The 18,930-nt window shown below is 44.9% G+C and overlaps 2 protein-coding genes across 4 annotated transcripts in view; both read right to left on the reverse strand.

Annotated features, from left to right (window-relative positions):
• LOC135552367 (plectin-like) overlaps positions 1 to 18,930 on the reverse strand; it is a 191,656-nt gene that overhangs the window by 91,254 nt on the left and 81,472 nt on the right. The gene's annotated exons all lie outside the window — the stretch shown is intronic.
• Positions 4,919 to 10,108, reverse strand: LOC135552368 (retinitis pigmentosa 1-like 1 protein). Its single transcript, XM_064983943.1, has 2 exons — positions 7,464 to 10,108; positions 4,919 to 6,519 (listed from the first exon to the last, which is right to left on the reverse strand). The coding sequence occupies exons 1-2, from the start codon at positions 9,643 to 9,645 to the stop codon at positions 6,512 to 6,514; spliced, it is 2,190 nt and encodes a 729-aa protein (XP_064840015.1). The 5' UTR covers positions 9,646 to 10,108; the 3' UTR covers positions 4,919 to 6,511.

Consider the following 18,930-nt stretch of genomic DNA (forward strand, 5'->3'; position numbering starts at 1 on the left):
CAGGACGGGGAGTAGCCACTCAGAGGAGTTCATCCAGCTCACACCCCCTGGATTTAGCCAGCTCTGGGGAACCTGATTCCTGGCAGAACCAGACTGTGTGAGTGGGAGGAGCCTGCCCTACAGCTCTTGGTCTTACCATAAAGTTTGTGCTACAACTCTGCTTCACAGTTAATACTTATTGTCAAGATAAATCAGCAAATCCAAATAGATGGAACGTAGGCTGTGTGTCGTTGGCTGGCAATTTATAGACCACAAATCTCAACTTTCACTAGTGAAACTAGTTTACCGCATCAAAAACAAATGGAATCTAGCTAAATACATAATATGACCAAAAGTATGTGGACACCTTGGGTTGTGCTGTGGCGGAGATCTTTGTGGGCTATACTCGGCCTTGTCTCAGGATGGTAAGTAGGTGGTTGAAGATATCCCTCTAGTGGTGTGGGGGCTGTGCTTTGGCAAAGTGGGTGGGGTTATATCCTTCCTGTTTGGCCCTGTCCGGGTGTGTCATCGGATGGGGCCACAGTGTCTCCTGACCACTCCTGTCTCAGCCTCCAGTATTTATGCTGTAGTAGTTTGTGTCGGGGGGCTAGGGTCAGTTTGTTATATCTGGAGTACTTCTCCTGTCCTATCCGGTGTCCTGTGTGAATTTAAGTATGCCCACTCTAATTCTCTCTTTCTCTCGGAGGACCTGAGCCCTAGGACCATGCCTCAGGACTACCGGGCATGATGACTCCTTGCTGTCCCCAGTCCACCTGGCCATGCTGCTGCTCCAGTTTCAACTGTTCTGACTGTGATTGTTATTATTTGACCATGCTGGTCATTTATGAACATTTGAACATCTTGGCCATGTTCTGTTATAATCTCCACCCGGCACAGCCAGAAGAGGACTGGCCACCCCACATAGCCTGGTTCCTCTCTAGGTTTCTTCCTAGGTTTTGGCCTTTCTAGGGACTTTTTCCTAGCCACCATGCTTCTACACCTACATTGCTTGATGTTTGGGGTTTTAGGCTGGGTTTCTGTACAGCACTGAGATATCAGCTGATGTACGAAGGGCTATACAAATCAATTTAATTTGATTTGACCTGGTCGTCGAACATCTCATTCCAAAATCATTGGCATTAATTTGGAGTTGGCCCTTCGTTGCTGCTATAACAGCCTCCACTCTTCTGGGAAGATGCTAGATGCTGGAACATTGTGGTGGGTACTTGCTTCCAATCAGCCACAAGAGCATTACTGAGGTCGGGCACTAATGTTGGGCGATTAGGTCAGGCTCGCAGTCAGCGTTTGATGGGGTTGAGGTCAAGGTTCTGTGCAGGCCAGTCAAGTTCTTCCACACCCATCTTGACAAACCATTGTTGCCACACAGTTGGGAGCACCGAATCGACTACAATGTAATTGTATGCCGTAGCGTTAAGATTTCCTTTCAATGGAACTAAGGGACCTAGCCGGAACCATGAAAAACAGCTCCAGACCATTATTCATCCTCCACCAAACTTTACAGTTGGCACTATGCATTGGGGCAGGTAGCGTTCTTCTGGCATCTGCCAAACCCAGATTTGTCTGTTGGACTGCCAGACGGTGAAATGTGATTCATCACTCCAGGGAACACGTTTCCACTGCTCCAGAGTCCAATGGCGGTGAGCTTTATTTTATTATGACGCTTGGCATTGCGCATTGTGATCTTAGGTTTGTGTGCAACTGCTCAGCCATGGAAACACATTTCATGAAGCTCCCGACTAACACTTCTTGTGCTAACGTTGCTCCGAGAGGTAGTTTTGAACTCGGTAGTGAGTGTTGCAACCAAGGACAGACAATTTAAAGGTGCTACGCGCTTCAGCGGTCCCGTTCTGTGAACTTGTGAGGCCTACCACTTTGCAGCTGAACAGTTGTTGCTCCTTCACGTTTCCTCTTCACAAAAACAGCACTTACAGTTGACCTGGGCAGCTCTAGCAGGGCAGACATTTGACGAACTGACTTGTTGGAAAGGTGGCATTCTATGACTGTGCCCCATTGAAAGTCACTGAGCTCTTCTGTAAGGCCATTATACTGGCAATGTTTGTGTATGGAGATTTTATGGTTGTGTGCTCAATATTATACACTTGTCAGCAAAGGGTGTGGATGAAATAGCCAAATCCACAAATTTGAAGGGGTGTCCACCTCCTTTTGTATATATATTGTAGCTTAATGTGAACCATATGCTACAGGTTTATCACAAAGAGATGGAATGCCACTACTGTTATGTGATACACTAGCAGCATGAGATCCCAGCTTTAGCAATGCAAACCTAATGCTGACACCTCTTGGTAAGAAACCTGTACTGTACCTGTATTTAAAACGTCCTACCTTGGCTCTGTTGAATCAGATCTTCCATGAAGGATCTACCATAATCAATCTTCATAATAGCTAATAAAAAAGATATATATATTCACAATACAACAACTGAGAGAAAATGATACCACTAGCTACTAGAGTCTAGTCTCTGTGTGCATTTACTCTTTATACACTCGTCTCCCTACTGTTAAAATTGAATATCTCCAGCAGCAACAGCCTGAGCTGAAACAGGGAGTGGAGGTCAGATTAAAAGGTGGCTGCCACATGTTCCCATCTGAGCTCCATCGTGTAGGAGCTGAGGCTTCGCCCCATTTAGCAGGAAAAATGGCAGAAAAAGCAGTGTTCACTAATTGGACTCACATTTCCCATCTTTTTATTTTTACCTTTATTTATACAGGTTTTTTTCTGATTGAGATATCTCTTTTCCAAGAGAGACCTGGTCCAACACAATCTTGCTGAGTCATTCTTGCTGAGTCATTTATCAGCCTGCAGAGAATGGAAAGTTCTCAGGGGGGCTGAAACAGGCCCTGTGGAGGAAGGATCCACAGGCCAGGACTGAAACAAACAAAAGTCACCTTACTTTTCTCACTTAATAAACACAACTACTTGAGTATCCCCATAAACATGAATGTACAATATGTCATGTTTTTCACTTGAATGTTTTGTTTTCTATTTATCAATGTAATATCCACTAATATTCACTGTCTATGACAACTATGTGGGTATTATTACAAATTTATCCATACTGTACACAGATGGGGAGTAGAGCTGTTACCCAGCAGATGGCAGCAGCAAGTCCAGCGAGTTTTACAGCTCGTGGACGCTGGGTGTGAGTGTGGACGTGTCGTGTGTGGATGCATATTGATGCAGTTGCCCCATGCAATTGCCTTTTTTTGAGGCATCTATCTTCTGAACTACATTTTAATAACAATGCATTAATTGTCCTATAAATGCATTGTAACACATAATTGTCACTACTTGCAGGATTCACACACACAGGATCATCGGGTTCAGGTGAGTGCCTCGTTTATTGTCTGGCAATAAAGCAAACAACGTAGGTGTAAAGCAAACAACGTAGGTGATCACGTTAGAAGTGACAATTCTCCAGCTCTGTATTTGCCTTAATCCTAAAGAAAAAAGGCGTTCAATTACACAATGCAATTGTATAGTTTCAATCTTGTGATTCTCTGCACAGGCTCATATTTCTTCTGCCTCACGCGTGCCGCTTAGAGGAAACATTGCTCAACACCATCATCCCAGACACCCGGGACCCACTCCTATGTGCATACTGCCCAAAAAGATCCACAGATGATGCAACTTCTATTGCATTGCCCTTTTCCACCTGGACAAAAGGAACACCTACGTGAGAATGCTGTTCATTGACAACAGCCCAGCGTTCAACACCATAGTGCCCTACAAGCTCATCACTATGCTCAGGACCCTGGGACTAAACACCTCCCTCTGCAACTGGATCCTAGACTTCCTGATGGGCCGCCCCCAGGTGGTGAGGGCAGGTAACAACACATCTGCCACGCTGACCCTCATCACGGGGGCCCCCCAGGGGAGCGTGCTTATTCTCTCAAACAACATAATTAAGTTTGCCGACGACACGATGGTGGCAGGCCTGATCACCGACGATGGTGCCAGGACAACAACCTCTCTCTCAATGTCAACTAGACAACGGAGCTGATCGTGGACTACAGGAAACGGAGGTCCGAGCACACCCACATCGATGGGGCTGTAGTGGGGCTTGTTGAGAGCTTCAACTTCATCGGTGTCCACATCACTAAGGACCTATCATGGTCCAAACACACCAACACAGTCGTGAAGAGGGCACGACAATGCCTCTTTCCCCCTCAGGAAGCTGAAAGGTTTTGGCATGGGCTCTCAGATCCTCAAAAAGTTTGACAGCTGCACCATTGAGAGCATCTTGACTGGCTTTATCACCGCTTGGTATGGAAACTGCTTGGCATCTTACCGCAAGACGATACAAAGGGTTGAGCCCCCTGTCATCCAGGACCTCTTATACTACACCACCGGTACCAGATCGCCAAGTCGGGGACCAAAATGCTCCCGAACAGCTTCTTTTGTACTGGCTTTATGCACACTCACAGGACTCACACAAAGTCACACTTTCACACTCTTCACATACGCTGCTGCTACTCTGTTTATTATCGATCCTGGTTGCCTAGTCACTTTACCCCTACCTACATGTACATATTACCTCAATTACCAACACTGCTGCTACTCTGTTTATTATCTATACTGGTTGCCTAGTCACTTTACCCCTACCTACATGTACATATTACCTCAATTACCCCGTACCCTTGCACATTGGCTCGGTACTGGTATTCCTTGTATATAGCCGCGTTATTATTATTTTATTGTGCTACTATATCCTTTTTTCCCTTATTTGCACATTTTCCGTACTTTTTAACTCTGCATTATTGGGAAAGGGCTTGTAAGTAAGCATTTCACGTTAAATAGCACTGCAAATAGTACTGCTGGATTGAAAAGTCATAGTCAATCAATCAAAAATATAACACTTTTAGAAAAAAAAAATATCTTTAATTTACAATCCGTAGAAACTATGAGATTATTAAGGTTCAGAAATGTTATGAAACAGCACAGTTAAAAATATATCGGCAAATAGAAATCAAAATGGGATGCTCTTCAGAAATAGATGGGAGGAAAGACAACTATTGAAAAATACATTGTGTCCGTAAAAAGTTTGGGGTCACTTAGAAATGTCCTTGTTTATGAAAGAAAATGTTAAAAAAATCTCCATTAAAATGATGTCAAATTGATCAGAAATACAGTGCAGACATTGTTAATGTTGTAAATGACTATTGTAGCTGATTTCTATGGAATATCTACATAGGCTTACAGAGGCCTATTATCAGCAACCATCACGCCTGTGTCCAAATGGCACATTGTGTTAGCTAAGGGCTAATTGACTATTAGAAAACCCTTTTGCAATTATGTTAGCACAGCTGAAAACTGTTGTCCTGATTAAAGAAGCAATAAAACTGTCCTTTAGACTACTTGATTATCTGGGGCATCAGCATTTGTGGGTTCGATTATAGGCTCAAAATAGCCAGAAACAATGACATTTCTTCTGAAACTTGTCAGTCTATTCTTGTTCTGAGAAATGAAGAATATTCATTGCGAGAAATTTCCAAGAAACTGAAGGTCTCATACAATGCTGTGTGCTACTTTCTTCACAGAACAGCACAAACTGCCTCTAACCAGAATAGAAAGAGGAGTGGGAGGCCCCGGTGCACAACTGAGCAAGAGGACAAGTACATAGGGGCATAGGCACGCACAGAGGGGCATAGGCACGCACAGTACAGTACAGGGTCAGCCCTCAGCACACTGCTCCAATCCTTATTTGAACACAGCTGGCAACAAAAACAGCACCAAAGCCACACTGGCTAATTATCTAATGTAAGGATACTGAGCTCTGTGCAAACCCTTCATAGACTGTGTGGTTTTTACCTACTAGTCTGATATGTGTCTAATAATCAGTGGTGTTTTCAGTGGATCTTTTCAACTAGGAGTGAATGTTGTGGTGTGTGGTTTTATCCTTGTGTGTTTTAAATATGTATTTCTCCAGCATTTTGGCAGTCCTCTGTACAATGGCACATCATTTCACACAGTGAAAACAAATACACAAAAGATGATTCAAATCATGCAACAGGTCAGGCATATAACATTGAAAAATTAAATGCAACATATACACTACCAGTCAAAGGTTTTATAACACCTGCTCATTCAAGGGTTTTCCTTTATTTTGACTATTTACTACATTGTAGAATAATAGTGAAGACATCAACACTATGAAATAACACATATGGAATCATGTAGTAACCAAAAATCTAAAAATATTTTATATTTGAGATACTTCAAATAGCCACCCTTTGCCCCAATGACAACTTTGCACACTTGGCATTCTCTCAATGTGGTTCACCTGGAATGCTTTTACAACAGTATTGAAGGAATTCCCACATATGCTGAGAACTTGTTGGCTGCTTTTCCTTCACTCTGTGGTCCGACTCATCCCAAACCATCTCAATTTGGTTGAGGTCGGGTAATTGTGGAGGCCAGGTCATCTGAAACAGCACTCCATCACTCTCCTTATTGGTCAAATAGCCCTGACACAGTATGGAGATGTGTTGGGTCATTGTCCTGTTGAAAAACAAATGATAGTCCCACTCAGCCCAAACCAGATGGGATGGCGTATCGCTGCAGAATGCTGTGGTAGCCATGCTGGTTACGTGTGCCTTGTATTCTAAATAAATCACAGACAGTGTCAACAGCAAAACCACATCCACACCACACTTTCATGTCTTAAAGTAATGATGGACTGTCATCTATCTTTCCTTATTTGAAGATGTTCTTGCCATACTATGAACTTGGTCTTTTACCAAATATGGCTATCTTCTGTATACCACCCCAACCTTGTCACAACACAACTGATTGGCTCAAACACATTAAGAAGGAAATAAATCCACAAATTAACTTTTAACAAGCCACACCTGTTAATTCAAATGCATTCCATTTCATGACTACCTCATGAATCCTATAGAGAGAATGCCAAGAGTGTGCAAAGCTGTCCTCAAGACAAAGGGTGGCTATTTGAAGAATCTCAAATATAAAATATATTTGGAACACTTTTTTGGTTACTACATGATTCCATTTGTTATTTCATAGTTTTGATGTCTTCACCATTATTCTACAATGTAGAACAATAGTAAAAATAATGGAAAACACTTGAATGAGTAGGTGTTCTAAAAATTTGACCAGTAGTGTATGTGTTCTGAGAATTACATTTCATGTTACAAGAAGAACTACATTTAGTTAAGTGCAAAGCAAGCAAGCCACAACCATGCAGTATCAGACTATTATATCATGCATCCTGCAAGTGAAATATGATTTAGAGAGTCTGGTTATTGTTTCGCCTTATGGAAAATGACAAGTGCATTACTTGTATCATTATTGGATCTAATTAACCACAGATCACCCTCCCACACATTCACAAACAAACAGTACCCATAGAAACGTCTGTGATGTCACTGATGCAGGAAAAGACTGTAGTCGAAGAAGGGTTAATAACTAGAAAGAGCTCAAACCTTGTAGAGCATCAGGCCAGATCTTCTTCACCTCCTCCTCATCAGGTTCCTCTGTGAGAAAGGCCCAGTCATCCTGGGGAAGGGAACTTTTCAGAGCGGCAACGGGGCACTCAGAGGGGGCGATGGGACACTCAGAGGGGATGACAGGGGCAGTACACTCAGCCCCAAAGAGAGGGCTAGCCTCTTGCTCAAGTCCAAGCTGTGAGACAGTGCCTGCCATTCCAATGGAGGGGGGTTCCATGAAGGCCTCAGACTGGGAGATTTGGTTCTCAAACACTGTGGAATACACTGTAGAGCTTACTACTTGGGAGGTTACCTCAAGTGGCATCTCAGATCTGAAGGCTGCCATACCAGCGTGTATTTCTTGAGTGATGTGCTCTAGCACTGTCTGCTGATGGTACTCTGTGAGGTCTGTGAAGTCCTCTGTGACTGGGGGTAGAGGGGTGGGAAGGTCAGTGTCAGAGTCTGGCTCAGTGGAATCAGCTTTGGTCAATGGGACGGAGGTCTTAACCTCTGGTATGGCTTCTGTAATTGTAACTGGTTTATTTTTGGCCTCTACGGCGCCTTCTGTTGTTGTAGCTGGCTCACTCTCAGCTTCAATGTTTTCTGTGGTTGTCGCTGGCCCACTCTCAGCTTCAATGTTTTCTGTGGTTGTAGCTGGCTCACTCTCAGCTTCAATGTTTTCTGTGATTGTAACTGGTTCACTCTCGGCTTCAGTAGCAACTGCAGCTGTGACTGGTTCAGGCTCAGAGGCCTCAGAATCAGAAGAAGCCTCAGACGAAGAGGCCTCAGGCTCCTCATGAGTGGATCGTTCCTCCTCAACTTCTTTGGGCTCTTCGAGTATCTCAATATCAGTATCACGTGGGAGGTCTTCGGGAGGAACTTCAGGAGCATCCCTGACAACCACCGCCTGAATGGCAGCGGCTTCTTCAACAACCACCATCTCCGTGGCCGTCACTTTCTCATCATCTTCCACCTCTTCAGTGGACTCTTCAGTAGACTCTTGGATGGACTCTTCAGCAGACCCTTCAGTGGATTGTTTGGGCTCTTCTTCAAACTCTTCAACAGGTGCGGTGGCCTCAAGGACCTCCTCCTTAATGGCCTCACCCACCTCAAACACCTCAGGCTCTGGGGCCTTTTCAGCTGCTTCTTCTATCTCCTCCACAACTGGCTTTGGCTCCTCCTGTTCCCACACATCTGATAGCACCTCTGCAGCTTCCACAGCGGTGCTCTCTTCCTTTTGTGGCTCAGCCTCTTCAACAGGCATGGGGGCCTCAAATGACACTTCCTCAACTGTCACCTCCTCCATCACTTTCTCCAATTCTAGGGCTGGGGCTTGGGCCTCTGGTTCCACTGCAGGGATGAATGCTGGTTCAATGATCTCTGCAAAAGGCACGAGCACAGCAACTTCCTTGGTCTTCTCTTGCTTAATAGGAGCAGGGGCAGGAACTTCAGGCACAAATGGTTTGACATCTCCAGCTGGGGCAGGGGATCTGACAGGCCTATCCTCCAGAGGAGGAGGATAAGCAGGGCCACGTGGAGCAAAGCCTCTCCTCTGGCCCTCTTCTGGCACACGTTGTTGCTCTCTGTGTAAACCTTGGCCTCTTCTGAAGAAAGTCTGGGTCTCAGCTCCAGGCTCCCCTACAGCTCCGCGTCCATGGCCGTGGTAGGAGCCCCTAAACCTCATTGCGAGCCTCTCACCCGAGGCCTCCTCCTCGCCGGGGAGTCCCCTCTTGTGGCGGTAGCCCTGGCGGTCTATCATGCCCTGCTGGCTCTCCTGTCCGACCCTGGGTTTAGGGGCGTAGAAGGGGGGGCCCTCCACGGTCTGGACCACTCCACGGCTGGCCCGACGCATCATGTTCAGGGTGGACGCGGGGCGACGCACGCGCTGCAGGGAGGAGGGCACGATCTCAGGTGGCAGACGCAAGTAGTCCCGCAGGTACACAATACCCTCGTTGGTGAGGTACCAGTAGGAATGCTTCCATGCAAAGGTCTCCCGCACAAAGCCTTTGGATTTGAGGGAGCCCATGGCCCTTATCACCTTCAGGTTAGCAACCCCCTGGATCTCAGGGTGCATGCACTGGGGACGCCTGTCCTTCTTGGCCACCATGACGCCATCCCGAAAGAGGAGCTCATAAATGGCCCTCAGATCTGCCAGGGGCATTACCATGCCAGCAACCATTTTGACTTCTTGGGTTTTCTTTTAAGGCCTAATGAACTTATTTTGTTTAATGCAGAGGAAACTGAATGCAGTCACTTCTGGTTATACAATAGCAGGACCGGCTGCCAAGTATTAAGACTTAAAATTTATTAACAAAGTCTTACAGTCTTGTGTATTTCCTTATTTCTTCTATTGTGTTGGGGGAAAAAATATATATATATTTCAGTCCCACAGAACACAGGAAATGTTCCCTATGAATCAGTTTCCCTTGGAAGTAAAAAGGCACTGATCTACCGAAGTGCCTGAGTCAGTGTGGCACAAAAAGCAAGCCCACAACCCCTCCTACCTTCTCTCTGGTCGGTGGAGAAACAGCCTGGCCGAGGCGAGTAGGGAAGAAAAGGGGAAAAGTGAAGGGGGTGTGTGCACGCGGGATGCAGGGAAAAAAGGAAGGAAGCTAAGCAGGCAAGCTAGCAAGAGAGCCAGGAGTGACACACCTCTGCCGCACCATAGCACATGTGTTTGTACACTGTGTGCCTAAAGGGAACACCCCCACCAGAGCTCTGCCACTCCCCCTTTGGCTGCTGGAAGCAGAGATCTGGGCAGAGTGGGCTGGGCTCCAACGCATGAACAAAAGAACACATAGGAGACACCCTGTCCTGTACAGTCCGCAACAGCCAGACATTCACTCATCTTAGTGCAAACCTCTACAGCCAATCCAGAGCACATCTCTTGCACTCAGTGACATTTAGGTGTAGCCTATACTTTACACTCCCACCCCTGTAAGTAATACCCAAGTCAAACCCTTTTCCCTGGGGCATATGGGGGGAGTTACACAGTGTTCCTCCTGTTTTCACTTACAGTATATTTTTTCTGAAGCTTACACGCTCACATTTGAATATCCAAAGAGGGGGGCAAACTACTGCTTAAAGAGAGAAAGACAAATTACATATAGACCGTCCAAACTCTAGGAGGTGTTTCACAAAACTGAGCAAACATGTTGAACATACATGGAGCACATGTGTCTGCGTACGCACATGCGAGTCCAGTAGGGGAACAGTATGTCCCTCAGAGCACTTTAAGGAGGAGGAATTATTATTGTTTCTTTGCTCCAGCACTCTCTACTGAATTTTCAACACTGCAATCTTTGATAAACGGCTCCCTCTTTAAAGGCCCAAAGCAGCCATTTTTAGATCGGTATAATTTAACAACTAAGTACCTTACTGTAATTGATTTTTATTAACATTGGCAAAAATAGCTTTTTAGCAAAATAATATTTATCAAGCAAGACTTTTTCTAGGACTGTCTGTGAGTGGTTCCTGTTTGGCCCTGTCCTGGGGTGTCCTCGGATGGGGCCACAGTGTCTCCTGACCCCTCCTGTCTCAGCCTCCAGTATTTATGCTGCAATAGTTTATGTGTCGGGGGGCTGGGGTCAGTTTGTTATATCTGGAGTACTTCTCCTGTCCAATTCGGTGTCCTGTGTGAATCTAAGTGTGCGTTCTCTAATTCTCTCCTTCGCTCTCTCGGAGGACCTGAGCCCTAGGTCCATGCCCCAGGACTACCTGACATGATGACTCCTTGCTGTCCCCAGTCCACTTGGCCGTGCTGCTGCTCCAGTTTCAACTGTTCTGCCTTATTATTATTCGACCATGCTGGTCATTTATGAACATTTGAACAACTTGTCCATGTTCTGTTATAATCTCTACCCGGCACAGCCAGAAGAGGACTGGCCACCCCACATAGCCTGGTTCCTCTCTAGGTTTTGGCCTTTCTAGGGAGTTTTTCCTAACCACCGTGCTTCTACACCTGCATTGCTTGGGAAGGTTAAAACTGAAAACTAGCTGTTATTGGCAGAGAGGTTTGGAACGCTTGTTGCTATTGGTCTATTAACTAATTTACCGCATGTTGATGTCACCATGGAAAGCTGAAACTCCTGTCCATGAAAACCTTCTGATTAGAAGTTCCTGCGTAGATTGGATTTTCAACCAGCAACTATCAGGAAATAACACTGATCAAATGTTTTCACACTTAGAATTTCATCGGCTGTTGGACAGCTGTTCTACAACACAGGCAAAACAGAGCTTTGACTGCAGAGCTTTGGGACCTTAAAACTGCTTAATCTTTAATTTATTTATCTTGTGTTCATAAAACACCATGATTGCAATTAGTGGTTCATTTCTCATTACTAGCCAAAATGCTGAGCATGTTTTTGAAAGCCATTATTGTAGTCTTAAAAGTTAAAAGTGTATTCAAAACCCTTAGGCTACTAGTGATTTAACAATTAAGAATTGTGCTGACTATGCAGTGCTCGTAGAAAGAATAACTAGAACGCAATCTCGATCTGTTGCTGTGCTGCACACTTTCACTAGATCAAATAGTACAAATCTAGTCGAATCAAACGGCTAACTACCGCTAACCATGTATAAACTGCTGTACTGAACAAGAATACCCTCTATTTCCCCAATTGAGTCAGCAGCCAGGAACACCACATTTAATATCTAATGCATGTGAAGATCACATGTCAACTTGAACATGTATCTGTCTATGCATGTGCACATGTGCAGTTCACTTTGTGGTTGCAGGGTATATGGAAGAGCTGGAGAGGGTCTGAGTGTTACCTGTTAAACTGGTCTAAATGGGGTCTCAGACTTAGGGCTGTGACGGTCATGGAATTCTGGATGAAGGTAATTGGCCAAATGACCGTGACCATACGTACATACCCCAACCAGAAGCCATGGATTACAGGCAACATCCTCACCAAGCGAAAGGCTAGAGCAGCAGCTTTCAAGGAGTGGGACTCTAACCCGGAAGCTTATAAGAAATCCCGATATGCCCTCCGACGAACCATCAAACAAGCAAAGTGTTAATACAGGACTAAGATCGAATTGTACTACACCGGCTCCGATGCTCGTCGGATGTGGCAAGGATTGCAAACCATTACAGACTACAAAGACACTGAAACATGCATGAGAGCACCAGCTGTTCCGGACAACTGTGTGATCACGCTCTCCGCAGCCGATGTGAGTAAGACCTTTATAAAGGTCAACATTCAAAAGGCTGCAGGGCCAGACGTATGACCAGGACGTGTACCGCGAGCATGCACTGACCAACAGACAAGTGTCTTCACTGACATTTTAAACCTCTTCCTGTCTGAGTCTGTAATACCAACATGTTTTAAACAGACCACCACAGTCCCTGTGCCCAAGAACACTAAGGTAACGTGCCTAAATGACAACCGACTCGTAGCACTCACGTCTGTAGCCATGAAGTGCTTTAAAAGGTTGGTCATGGTTCACATCAACACCATTATCCCAGAAACGCTAGACCCACTCCAATTTGCATACCGCCCTAACAGATGCACAGACGATGCAATCTCTATTGCACTGGACAAAAGGAACACCTATGTGAGAATGCTATTCATTGACAACACCTCAGCGTTCAACACCACAGTGCCCTCAAAGCTCATCACTAAGCTAAGGACCCTGGGACTACACACCTCCCTCTGAAACTGGATCCTGGACTTCCTGATGGGCCGCCCCCAGGTGGTGAGGGTAGGTAACAACACATTCTCCCCGCTGATCCTCAACACAGGGGTATGCTCAGCCCCCTCCTGTACTCCCTGTTCACTCATGACTGCAAGGCCAGATACGACTCCAACACCATCATTAAGTTTGTCGATGACACAACAGTGGTAGGCCTGATCACCGACAACAACGAGACAGCCTATAGGTAGGAGGTCAGAGACCTGGCCGTGTGGTGCCAGGACAACAACCTCTCCCTCAAAATTATCAAGACAAAGGAGATGATTGCGGACTAAATGAAAAGGTGGACTGAGCACACCCACATTCTCATCGACAGGGCTGCAGTGGAGCAGGTTGAGAGCTTTAACTTCCTTTGTGTCCACACCACCAACAAACTATCATGGTCCAAACACACCATGACAGTCATGGAGCAGGCATGACAAAACCTATTCCCCCTCAGGAGACTGAAAATATTTGGAATGGGTCCTCAGATCCTCAAAAGGTTCTACAGCTGCACCACAGAGCATCCTGAATGGTTGCATCATTGCCTGGTATGGCAACTGCTCGGCCTCTGACCGCAAGGCACTACAGAGGGTAGTGCGTACGGCCCAGTACATCACTTGGGCCAAGCTTCCTGCCATCCAGGACCTCGATACCAGGCGGTGTCAGAGGAAGGCCCTAAAAATTGTCAAAGATTCCAGCCACCCTAGTCATAGACTGTTCTCTCTGCTACCGCATGGCAAGTGGTACCGGAGCGCCAAGTCCAGGTCCAAGAGGCTTCTAAACAGCTTCTACCCCCAAGCCATAAGACTCCTGAACATCCAATCAAATGGCTACCCAGACTATTTGCATTGCCCCTCCCCCTCTTTTACACCACTGCTAATACCTGTTATTATCTACGCATCTATGCATATTACCTCAATTATCTTGACTAACCGGTGCCCCCGCACATTGACTCTGTACTGATACCCTCAGTATACAGTTTCGCTATTGTTATTTTACTGCTGCTCTTCAACTACTTGTTACTTTTATTTCTTGTTAGTTTTTTTTTTTAAACGGCATTGTTGGTTAGGGGCTTGTAAGTAAGTGTTTCACTGTAAGTTCTACACCTGTTGTATTCGCCGCCTGTGACGAATAACATTTGATCTGATATGATTTGACATAGAATGAATAGAACGGGCGTCCCCATTCAAGTCCATGTTGGCATAATGGATACTCATAGGAGCAAAGAAGGAAGTAAAATATGTCCCTATGGGCCCTGGTCCAAAGTAGTGCACTATACCGAAATAAGGTAACATTAGGGACGCATCTTTACAGCAGTGGTAGTTGTGAGGAGGGAGGCGGGATGTACAATCACACTAATGCAACACCAGACTCCATTAACAATAGTGTCTCCGGGTTCATCTTCTGACAGGGGAGGGAGAGGCTATACAGTAAGCCAGTCATCTAAGCTACACGCTCTTGTCGGGATGAACAAGACACACAGATCATTTGAATGGACAGTAAAGAAACCCTCTGCTAAACAGGTGTCCACATAGTGTAACAACTGTAAAGTATCAAACATCTATGGGCAGTCATCCTGACAAAACACTGAACTACAGTATCAAACTATTAAAACACACTGCTTCATTATTCTAGCCATGACATGGAATGATGTAGCCTAATCAGTAAGATATGATGCAAATTCCTAAACTGTACACGATCACCTATATGTAAATCACATCACACCCTTCATGAGTCATTGGATACATTCCACAGTACCTACATCTTCAACCCTGCATATCCATCTCCACATTATTTTATCAACTCTTCTGCATCCCAAATGGCAACCTATTCCCTATGGGCCCTTATTAAAAGTAGTGCACCATGTAGGGAATAGGGTGTTATTTGGGACGTAGATCTGTGACACTTTATTAGTTATCACTATACTATAGTACCTACACATCTCCCCATTATTTGATCAACTCTTGTCTCGCACAACACACCAGTCCCAGGACTCTGGCACAGTGTCTGTGTCCCAAATGGTACTATGTTCCCTACAAAGTGCACTACTTTTGACCAGAGCCATATGGGCCTTGGTCGAAATAGGGTGTCATTTCGGATGAACACAGCCCAGTGATGCAGATCCCTGATGCTAATGAACAACCACCAGGGATGGTACTGCTGCCAGAGGGAGGATTTCACGCACTGATTACAAACAAAGGAGTCTCTAACAACCTATCGCAGTGGATCTCTTCACCATGTTCATGATTCCCGGCTACAGCCAGACTGGCATGCAAGAGAGCTTGTGGCCAAGTTAGAACCATCACAGAACCATTGAGTGCTAAGATTTTCCTCTCTCAGGACAGGATGGAGATGGAGAGATAGGACACCCTATACAGCCTAGACTTGGACATGCACACAACTGCAGTAAACATCTATTATTAAATCAGGTCTATTGGATTGTATTACTTTTCATCAAAACAGTACAATGTACAGCCCTACAGCAGGCACTGGAGCAATGCGTTTTGAAAAATCATCTGAGAATCGACCAAAAGCTATGACTTTCTCCTATGTGGTCCACCAAAACCTTTGTAAACATGTAGCCACAGTTCATATTTGGATAGAGGACATTTTTTTTTGCACTTTTCGACAGAGGAAATATTGCACATTTTCAGACCTCGTTGAAGACCGAATTTGGCCCCCCATGGGCAAAATGAGTTTGACACCACTGGCCTAATGTATCCCCTGAGCAATGCCTGGGTACACCCTTTCAGTCCTGTTGCTTCCATCCACCACCACCCAAAATAGCAATGTCAGCGGGGGATGAGGGGCACTTGGCAACCGTACTCAGAGGAGGATGGATGTAGTTCATACCACCGGTCCCGGTGGGCCGCCACTGCTAAATAATTGCCGCCATGACAAAAAAATATGATTAAGAAAATAATACATTTTAAGTGAAGGTCAAATGTTTTCAGTGGAAACTTAAATGACTAAAACCAGACAAAGTATGTAGAAAAAAATAATGGAGCTTTATAAGATCATCTTAGAGCACTGACAACCACCAAAATAAAAACTGTAAAATCAGGGAGAATCAAAAAAAAATAAATGGCATGGCATGGGGCCCAAATTATTTTATTATAATGGTTGAGTCACTCAGATAGCATTAGAAAACACAGGGAGCCATGTGTAGTTACAGTTCATACAGTGAGAGAGAAAAGTTTTTGATCCCCTGCTGATTTTGTACGTTTGACCACTGACAAAGAAAATATCAGTCTATAATTTTAACGGTAGGTTTATTTGAACCGTGAGAGACAGAATAACAACAACAAAAAATCCAGAAAAACGCATGTCAAAAATGTTATAAATTGATTTGCATTTTAATGAGGGAAATAAGTATTTGACCCCTATGCAAAACATTACTTAGTACTTGGTGGCAAATCCCTTGTTGGCAATCAGAGGTCAGACGTTTCTTGTAGTTGGCCACCAGGTTTGCACACATCTCAGGAGGGATTTTTACTCACTCCTCTTTGCAGATCTTCTTCATGTCATTAAGGTTTCGAGGCTGATGTTTGGCAACTCGAACCTTCAGCTCCCTCCACAGATTTTCTATGGGATTAAGGTCTGGAGACTGGCTAGGCCACTCCAGGACCTTAATGTGCTTCTTCTTGAGCCACTCCTTTGTTGCCTTGGCCGTGTGTTTTTGGGTCATTGTCATGCTGGAATACCAATCCACGACCCATTTTCAATGCCCTGGCTGAGGGAAGGAGGTTCTCACCCAAAATTTGATGGTACATGGCCCCGTCCATCGTCCCTTTGATGCGGTGAAGTTGTTCTGTCCCCTGAAAAACACCCCCATAGCATAACGTTTACACTTCCATGTTCGACGGTGGGGATGGTGTTCTTGGGGTCATAGGTAGCATTCCTCCTCCTCCAAACATGGCGAGTTGAGTTGATGCCAAAGAGCTCCATTTTGGTCTCATCTGCCCACAAAACTTTCACCCAGTTGTCCTCTGAATCATTGGCAAACTTCAGACGGGCATGTATATGTGCTTTCTTGAGCAGGGGGACCTTGCGGGCGCTGCAGAATTTCAGTCCTTCACGGCGTAGTGTTACCAATTGTTTTCTTGGTGACTATGGTCCCAGCTGCCTTGAGATCATTGACAAGATCCTCCCGTGTAGTTCTGGCCTGATTCCTCACCGTTCTCATGATCATTGCAACTCCACAAGGTGAGATCTTGCATGGAGCCCCAGGCCGAGTGGAGATTGACAGTTCTTTTGTGTTTCTTCCATTTGCGAATAATCGCACCAACTGTTGTCACCTTCTCACCAAGCTGCTTGGCGATGGTCTTGTAGCCCATTCCAGCCTCGTGTAGGTCTACAATCTTGTCCCTGACATCCTTGGAGAGCTCTTTGGTCTTGGCCATGGTGGAGAGTTTGGAATCTGATTGATTGCTTCTGTGGACAGGTATCTTTTATACAGGTAACAAGCTGAGATTAGGAGCACTCCCTTTAAGAGTGTACTCCTAATCTCAGCTCGTTACCTGTATAAAAAAAGACACCAGGGAGCCAGAAATCTTTCTGATTGAGAGGGGGTCAAATACTTATTTCCCTCATTAAAATGCAAATCAATTTATAAAATTTTTGACCTGTGTTTGTCTGGATTTTGTTGTTATTTTGTCTCTCACTGTTCAAATAAACCTACCATTAAAATTATAGACTGATCATTTCTTTGTCAGTGGGCAAACGTACAAAATCAGCAGGGGATCAAATACTTTTTTCCCCTCACTGTATACTGTAGGTCTATACCATTTGAAACAGACCTAGGCCTACATTCTTCAAAAATGCACAAATTCTGTTAGAACCACTTCAGGGTGTTGTCATGGTCAAAATTTGTGCACTATAGGGAATAGGGTGACATTTGGGATACGTCCTGAGTGAAAGCAAAAGGAGATAATATCTACTCTGATTAATGACGTGTCCCATCATCTTCCTGATATTCTCCTCCTCCATTCTCAGAACCGCTTAGCTGTGGGGTCTGGCAAACCTATACTGTAACCAAGGGTTGTTAGCGTGTACTGTAAGTACATTTTTGTTGTCACTTGGACTTTCATAACCTCTTCCCAATTGCTTCCGAGAGCCTGCTGGTGGAGGAGACTTTCATGAAATTGTTTGTTCATAACAAAACATGTTTAATCCTTTTTTCAATGCACTGAAATGACACTTCTCCTCACAAACTAGTCATCAAATCAGGTTTTCTGCAAAGCGAAATCTGGTAAATATCAATTATGGGGATGATAGGGCCACATACTTCAAGTTGGGACTGACCAGACTGCATATGTATTTTTCAGTGAGCTTGGTTTTGTACCAGTGAAACGTTTCACAGAGGTGTAGCATGCCACTTAATGAGACATAGTAACAGTATTTAGTACCTATTCTAAAGGAGGGCAGTGTCTGTGTCTCAATTGGCACTATATTCCCTATACAGTGCACTACTTTTGACCAGGGCCCTATGGGCTCTGGTCAAAGGTAGTGCACTAATTGCATAAGATTGCATAACAACATCGCTAGGATAGCGACCCAAGTGGCACCCTATTCCCTAAATAGGGCACTACTTTTGATGGGCCCATAGGGCTCTGGTCAAAAGTAGTGCCCTATGTAGGGAATAGGGTGCCATTTGAGATGAAGCCCTAGTCTCTCATTTACGCATGATCAGTGCAGACACAAGCCGACCATGGTGAAGACGATGCAAAGGAAGGCTCACCATTACTCAATAAATGTAATGTAATGACAGTTTTAAATTAATAAT

This window comes from Oncorhynchus masou, chromosome 13 (assembly GCF_036934945.1).
Source record: "Oncorhynchus masou masou isolate Uvic2021 chromosome 13, UVic_Omas_1.1, whole genome shotgun sequence".
Taxonomy (NCBI): Eukaryota; Metazoa; Chordata; class Actinopteri; order Salmoniformes; family Salmonidae; genus Oncorhynchus; species Oncorhynchus masou.